General features: G+C 34.5%; 1 protein-coding gene across 1 annotated transcript; it reads right to left on the bottom strand.

The window, feature by feature from the left end:
* Positions 1-3,031: 3,031 nt before the first annotated feature.
* Positions 3,032-8,626, bottom strand: LOC136206847 (DUF724 domain-containing protein 2-like). The gene is made up of 6 exons (XM_065998036.1): positions 8,090-8,626; positions 5,660-6,076; positions 4,472-4,892; positions 4,198-4,356; positions 4,010-4,099; positions 3,032-3,910 (listed from the first exon to the last, which is right to left on the bottom strand). The coding sequence occupies exons 1-6, from the start codon at positions 8,585-8,587 to the stop codon at positions 3,270-3,272; spliced, it is 2,226 nt and encodes a 741-aa protein (XP_065854108.1). The 5' UTR covers positions 8,588-8,626; the 3' UTR covers positions 3,032-3,269.
* Positions 8,627-8,881: the final 255 nt, after the last annotated feature.

An 8,881-nucleotide genomic window follows, 5' to 3' on the forward strand; every position in this document is an offset into this window, starting at 1 on the left:
CGGGTGATTAAAAAATAAACGGGTAAAAGTTTGGGATTGACACTACCCGTAGATACTCTACCCGTTGTCATCCCTACAATTTGCTAATGTTGAAAATAAAATTGCTTTTAGTTGTCAATGTTAGAAATACAGTTACACCATTTTATACGTTAGGAATAATATTACTCGTTGTTGTCAATGCCATTACTATTTTTACACTTTATCCATACTTTAAGGAGTTGAACTTTACTCATTTTAACATTGTGGCCATTAAACTTCAATTCTTAACGGTATGGCTATTGAACTTTACACTTTCTAACATCGATGGCCACTCAACTTTAACGAACTCCTCAATGACCGTTAATGACCTCAAAATGAAAATAATCAAGAATTAAATTTGTTCAGAACGACATTTATCATGAAACCACATTTTTTATTTTCCAAAATCACATTTTTTAGAGATTTCTCTCTCTAAAACTTCACTCTCTCTCTTAACCAAACAACACCTAAATGATTTCAAAACAAAAAATTTCAAGAATTAAAGTACCTTAGAATATCATTAACTCTTCGAATTTTTTATTTTGGGACCGTCAATGATCGTTTTGAAGCACCGAGTTCAGTAGTCATACTCTTAAGAATTGAAATTTAGTGGTTACAATGTTAAATGGGTAAAGTTCAGTGGCCATGGGTGTAATTTATCCTATATATCAGGTTTTTTTTTAATAAACCCTATATATCAGTTAAAAGATAAAAGATAAAAAGTATTGTATATAATTTAGGGAAAATTACACAGAAATTCATCTTTTAAAAACTATTTACAACTATATCAAATCATAATTTTGGTTATATCAAACTAGTAAAATCAGTATTTTTAATAAATTTTAAGAATTAAAATTTCTAAATTAGGAGTCTAATATATATTTTCTAGGGTTTATGATTTATGAATTAAAATCTAGAATTTTTAAATTATAGTGTAAAATCATAATATATAGAGAATAATGACATATTAAGAATTAAGTTTGATGATATGATTTCTTTATAATTTTGTATTTAATTATGATATTCATGTATTTAACCCTAATTTATTTAGCTAAAGTAAACTGTAAAGCCCAGCCCAACTATTTGTGGGCCAAATATGGACTTGAAATCTTTAAAACCTAAAATGAATTTAGATTAGATAATTTATAGGTAAATTACATTATGGTTTCTCAATTTCAACTTTATTTTCATTGTGTTCCCAAAACTTTAAAACCAGACTTAAAATTTCATTAATTTTCTCCCTTTAACTAATATTCTCAGAATCGAATCGCAAATCAAACCACACGTATAGTTGGATAATAGATCATCTAGTTCAACCAAATAGTTCGGGTTGATCTCAGCGGTATATATATATATATAATTATAGTTGTTTCAAAATAGTCATTCAACTTCAATTTATTTCAATAAAATCATTTAATTTTAAATTTTATCTTAATTAAGTCACTTTAGTGATTTCAAATGATATCGAAAAAGTAACGTGACTTTCACATTAGCAGTAATATGGACTTGAAATCTTTATAACCCAACTATGGACTTGAAATCTTTAGGGGTACATTACATTATGGTTTCTCATTTCGACTTTATTTTCATTGTGGTCCCAAAACTTTAAAACCGAAGGTAAAAATCCATTAAATTCGCCCTTTACTAAGAACAAATGTTATCAGAAGAACTGAATCGAATAACAAACTGAAGTTATAATTTTGGATCATGAGTCACTTGGTTCAATCAAATAACTCAAGTTGATTGGACCGGATATATATATATATATATATATATATATATATATATATATTGTACATCACTTGGAAATTTTAATTATTTTTTTCGATTGTAACTTAATAAGCTCTATAGATTCACCACCATTATAACAATTTCCGCATCATACTATTAGTATTTCAAAGTTAAGATTTTTATTACTCCCATTGTATGGTTACAATTGACGTTTTCAGAAAGTTTTTTTATTTCAAATTATTTAACATTTTACACTTTCGAATAAGCATTAAATATATTTTTTCCAACTTTATCCTCATATGATAAGAGGAAATACATTTCTGAAAAAATTTAAGTATTAGTTGCAAGAGGGTAATATGGTAAAATTTAACTACTACTAAAAAGGTTTTTTAATGTTTGCATAGAAACCTTAAACGTTTAGAAAGAAAAAAAAAAGGCTTAATACATCATTTGCTCTTTAAACTTGTTCAAAAAGGTTGATAGGCTCTTTGAACTTTCAAAGTGTCCCGATAGCCCCCTCAACTTGCATAAATGTTCAGTTAGCTCCCTGAATTTGCACAAAATGTAATCAATTGATCACTCGGGCGTAAAAAATAAGTTTAATGCATAAAATGTATTGCACACGTCTTAAAAAAAAGTAAAACGACCAAGATCAGAGGCATACGGTTTTAATATTAGTGAAGACAAGTTTTATAATTGAACAAGTAAAAACTTCATTTTTAATCTATTTTTGAATTATGTAATAATATTCTAAGATGCGTGGAATACATCTTCCGCATTTAACTTATTTTTTACAACCGAGTGATCAATTGATTGCATTTTACGCAAGTTAAAGGGACTAACTGAACATTTTATACAAGTTGAATAGGTTATTAAGACACTTTGAAAGTTCAGAGAGTCAATCAATCTTTTTGGACAAGCTTAGAGGACAAATGATATATTAAGCAAAAAAATCTGTGAATTATAAAAGTAACAAGAGTTTAAAAAAACCAAGATCACCCCCGAGTCCCGAATAGACCAGCAGGTCCCAAATTAACCTCAGTTCTTACCAAGTTATTGAAAATTTAACAAACTCAACATAACTCAAACCCGAGACCTGACCAGGTCCCGATCCGATCAATCAGCCAGTTGATCAGTCCAGTCCAAATCTGAGAACATTGCTAAAAACGTACTCTTTAATGTACCAAAATACTGATTTTCTTCATTCTACAAGCAGAGTTCATAATGCTCATTCTACCTGTAAAGTTCAAGGACTAAAATGCAAAACCTACCAAAAACACGGTTTAAAACTGTAGTTTTCCCATTCATTTCATATAAATTTCCCAAATTCAGCTCCAAAAAGCCAATGATATAACTAACTAATAACTGAATTACCTACCAACTGTGGTCCTCACTTCATAAATAAACTTACTTTAACAAAATAAAACTACATTCTGTAACCAAATATTTCAGGATTTCCCGTCCCCGTCAGCGTGGATCGGAGAGAACGGGTAATCCTCGCCCCATTGTCACCCTAATATCTACCAAGGAGCAGCAACTAGACGCTGAAATTCTTGCTCCGCATTCACGATGGCTGCATTCAGATTATTGAAATCAATCTGCAGAATATCGCTTCGATGATCCGTAGCCGCCCTTTCCGACAATATCAATGCGAGTTGCTCTTTCAACTCGCTTATCTTCTTCTGAACTGCATTGATTTCTTTGTCCCATTTTGCTCTTTCACCTTTAAATTCTGCAAGCTTAAATTGAATACCTTTCGTTTCATCTACGAGCTGATCTTGCTGAGCTTTGATTGCGAGCAACTTCTCAAGACGTTCTACCACTGGTTTAACGTCAAATCCGTGCGTTTCAAGCCCAGCAAGAACTGTGAAATAGCTTTCGTAAACTTTTCTTTGAGTCTCAACTGTCAACTTCGATGTCCCATCCACCAGAAAGGTGAAGGTGAGCATATGCCCGATAGCACACCCTTCGCGCATTATCTCGTCCACTTCGAACAAAGGCGCATAATGTGGTTTCTGCGGCAGGATTTTGAAAACTTCATGAGAATCAAGATATTGCCATAACGCTGCGGTCTTCACGAAAGGCATATCCTGGTTCTTCACTAGCTCACCATCGGCGTCTGCTTGGTTCAAGTTTTCGACGCGCCCTTCTTGGTCGCCTCCTGAAAGATAACAAAAGTTAATCAGAAGTCAGAAAAGTCGAGAACCGAAGTCATTATACAACAGATTCATCATCCATAACAATGAGAGATTATATATACTTCCGACGCATTTTGATAGCGCTCGATCATCGCTGACACCATCGGCGACTTCTGCTGTGTGGTCTGCGACGGGAATTATGTATCCTGATACTGTTTTAACCATGACATCTTTTAGTATCTATACAATATTTGACCAAACGAAACTCTTATTTCGGAACCATATAATGAGAATGAATGTGAATTAGTACCTTCCTTCTCCATGTCCGTTGATTCGAACACAGCGTCTTCAGAAACATTCTGATGTTCACCTGATGTTGGTAGGTCTCCATCATCACCACCGTAGAATATTCCGACAGGCTCTACGTTATCTGGGCCGGGAACTACTGATCTTGTTATAACCGGGGCATCTTTGAACATAATGAAATACAAGATATAGTTAGTATCTATACAATATTTGACCAAACGATATGGCGAAAACTCTTATTTCGGAACTATATAACAAGAATGAATGTGAATTAGTACCTCCATTCTCGATGTCCATTTCGGTAGGCAATTCCGCCTCTTTATTACTCGCACAATTTTCGAATTCCATTTCGGCAGCAGCAGCTTCAGCAACATTCTTTTGTTCACCTGATGTCTCATTACCTTTATCATGCTGTACGACTCCGAATCCTTTACGAAATTCTTCAATATCCACCGCATTCTTCCTCGACTTCTTAACGGAAGAAACATTCGTTTGTTCACCTGATGTCTCATTACCTTTATCATGCTGTCCGACTCCGAATCCTTTACGAAATTCTTCAATATCCACCGCATTCTTCCTCGACTTCTTAACGGAAGAAGTCTCATAGGCGTCATCGGTTGCATCAGGCGTCTTTCTTTTTTCTGTGCTTGAACTCTTAACAGAATCAACTGTCTCAGAAACTGTTGCTTTTGGTATTTCCTGAAACAAAGCACATTGTCTCAGTTGTCTAAAATGTACTTCTGCTAAACATAGGATAAATTACATTCATGGTCCCTGAACTATAGGGCTACTAACAATATGACCCTCTAAACTTCAATTTTTTGTCATAAAAACCTTTGAACTTTACATTATGTAATATTAAAGTCCAAATCAACAAAAATCTGTTAAAAAATGAATTTAACACCTCATATTGTTTGACACATGTCACCACATGGCAGCCACGTTATGACAGATGGCAATTTAAGAAAATGAATTTCTAAATATCTTAAACCGTAACATGTATTCCAAATAGATCGAATTCATTTTCTTTAATTGCCACATGGCGACATGTATTAAAAATATCGTAAGATATTCTCGGTGGCAGACACGACAACATTTCGATGGTCCAGATTGTGGGATCCGGTAACAGTGACTTTCTACTTTGGTAACTTTATTGAGTCAAAAAGATATTTTAGTGATCGCGGATACACAAAGCCCCCTACTTTAATGACTATATAAACTTTTTACCTTGTTATGATACCATGTAAATAAAGACCGAAGTCACCCCAAAAGCTACCTCGAAAAAGGAGGATTGTCTCACATATATAAAGAGACGTAGTATTTAACAAAAGGGTAGCCAAAAACGATGCAAGAAAGAAAGTCAGAAACTTTCTGATACAGAGTTGCAGCAAATGTGAAATTATGTGAAATTAAGTGAAATTAAGTGAAACTGAGTGAAATTCAGTGAAAGAGAAACAGAATTATACCCTGAAACCAATCCACTTGTCATCCTTCCAGACTAGGTGAGGCCTTATCTCCGACTGTACGAACCGAAACTCCTCTTCTTCAGAATCCAAGAAGACGTTATACCGTCCGTGTGTTAGAGTTGCGTTAATGGTGCCTTTCTTCCAACATGAACCATGGAAAGCATCTACCATTTCCAAAATTTCAAAATTTTGGACCTCAAACTTGGGCGGAGAAGGTCGAATATAGAACGATTCAACGGTCTCTGTTGTATGAACATCTTCATCATCATCAGTTTTTGATCTGCAACACTTCACTAAGAAGGAATTGAATCCTACTTCATCAACAACAATGGCCGGAGACCAGGCATTTTGAGAGATTTCTCCGTTCAGGTTCACTTCAACAGCGGTTCCTTTTTCGATGTTTAGCCCTTTCATTCTCTGTTGAAGCATCAATTAGAAAATTAGTATTGTGTATCAGGAAAATGAATGCAAACTAATACACAATTTAGAGGTGGGAATTGTGTGCGAGATCCGACAATATGACACGAAACTAACACGAATTTAGTGGATTAGCGTTTCAATAAACAGTCAAAGGATCATTTTCGGGTTGACGCATACATGTTTGCTAGATTAGAGTTGACATATGCTAACCCGAAATCAACATGGATAGTTAAACTATTACTATACCATCAATTGCGTACATCACCCAATAACACAACACGAACCTAACACGAATTTAGTAGGTTAGTTAATGACTCATTTTTGGGTTGGCTCTCGAAATCGACACAAATGTTCAAAACTATTAATATAGCATCCTATATTTTCACATGTTAACACCCTTAATATAAATAACCAATGAACACGACACAAACCTCTCATATTATTATTGATGAAAGTAGTAAAATGATGGGTTTATTAAATACATTTTCCATAAGCTTTACATGTCACCCTCGATAAAGATAGTAAGATTTCATATGAATCGTGAACATGACAGGAGCCCGATTAACCCGATTGGGTTGACTCGATTATGACACAAATGTTTCTAGAATAGATTAAAGTAAACTCATTTCGCACTTCTGCTGATCCGAAATCAACACAAATATTTACAACTATTACTATATCATCAATTGCTTACATGACTCAACAACACGACACTAAAACGAATTTAGTAGGTTGGTTGACTCTCAAAATCGACACGAATATCCAAAACTATTAATATAGCATCCTCTATTTTCACATATTAATACCTCTAATAGAGATAATCGACGAACACGACACAACCCTCTCCTATCATTATTAATAAAAGTAGTAAAATTTATGAGTTTAATAAATATGAAAACAGATGTGGACACGGAAACCACTAAAGGAAACTTTTTTTCTAAAATATAACATTCATAAAATAGCTTTTAAACGAAAATGCATACTGACACAAAAGGCAAAAAAACCGCTACTAAAACAGTGTTCATCTAACATAGACTATGTTGCACGAAAACGGACATGGACACAGAAACTTATAAGGAAAACATTATTTCCAAAACATAATTTTCATAAAACAAGTCTTCAAACCAAAATAGACACGGACACAAAACAAAGAAACTCTACTAAAGAGGAGTCTAGGTACAACATTTGGGGTGTTTGGTTGCTCACTTTTCACCTCTTATCTGACTTTTTATATTAAAAAAAAATGAGAGTTTTAGGTGTTTGGTTAGATAAACTTCTATTAATAGTTTCAGCTAAAAAAGTAGCTTTTTATAAAAGCAGAATCATACTTTTGTAAATAATGCATTTTCAAACAAACATCGAAAAGCAAACAGTAAAGGTAAACAAACAGCAAAAGGCAAACAGTAACAACAAACAACAAAAGCCAAACAGTAACAATAAACAAACAGAAACAAACAGCAAAAAGCAAACCCTAACAGTAAACAAACAGCTGGTAAACCAAACAGACAGCAGAAAGCAACAAACAAACAGCTGGTAAACCAAACAGACAGCAGAAAGCAAACAAACAAACAGTAAAAAGCAAAACTTAACAGCAAACAAACGGCTGGTAAACCAAACCAGCCTCCTTATTTCTGAAGTCTAACTTTCATAAATAAGGGCCCGTTTGTTTTTGCTGTTTGTTGGTTGTTGTTGTTTGTTTGCTATCATGGCTTGCGGTTTGAAAATGGTGGTTTTCCAAACAGCTGGATTCCTTGTCTAACCAAAGACCTAAACCTCTCAGTTTCAAAATGAAAAGTTAAACGGGAGGTCGAAAAGCAGCAACCAAACACCTCTAAATCTTCAAACGAAAATGGACACCGACAAGTACAGAAACACCAAACTCCAAACGCTAGAGCAACATAATTGAACATTCAACAAGGGAAACAAAATTAAACTCAGAATCGACAACTACATTTACTTAAAATCATAAAAAACCCAAAATTCAGATTAAAAACGTAAACTCCAACGCACCTTCTGTTTGGGAGATCGAACAAAAATGCCACCAGACCAGAAATAGTGAAACCTCAAATTTCCGGGGAAAAAGTTGAGCTTCTCAGGTGGATTTTCAAAGACAACAGTATACAGCGTCCCTGAAACTTTACTAACCACACCTTTCCACCACCCATTCCGGTGGAAAACATCGACGACGTCACTCACCTCATAAGTCTGACCAGCAGGAGCAGACGGAGGAGGAGGCCTGATTGCAGAAACGCTGACAGTCTCCTTCAATTGAAGATTGGGGTTTCTATCGGAGACTAAATTCAGGTGCTGAACCAGGAATTTGTTTTTCTGTCTGGTTACTGATTTCAGAATTTTGGCTATATACCAAACACTCTTAAACCCTTCAGCGTCTCTGCAAACCTCCACAATTGTATTTGTGCTTAAGAAATCTGACTTTTTCTGATTATCTTTCTCCGTCGACGACGCCATCGCCGACGCCGTCGATTTTCGAGTTGATCTTCTTGCCATCGAAGTTTTCGCAACTTTGGGGGGAAAGGCAAAACGGCCGTAAACTCAATTTGTTGTCTGAGTGGGAAAATGATTTCTTTTATTACGTGATAAATTCCAATTTTGGTAATTTTGTATCTTATTTTACAATTTTACCCTTATCTTTGCCAGACAAGGTTGAATGTACTAATTTGGTAGTACAGTTGTATCGGTTCGGTTTAACCGCATACCGAACCAATCAAATTCAATTTTTTCATATTTTAGTTCGGTTCGGTTTGACAAAACAAAATATAAAAAACCGAACCACGCCGACTT

Source organism: Euphorbia lathyris, chromosome 9 (genome assembly GCF_963576675.1).
Source record: "Euphorbia lathyris chromosome 9, ddEupLath1.1, whole genome shotgun sequence".
In the NCBI taxonomy this organism is placed as follows: domain Eukaryota; kingdom Viridiplantae; phylum Streptophyta; class Magnoliopsida; order Malpighiales; family Euphorbiaceae; genus Euphorbia; species Euphorbia lathyris.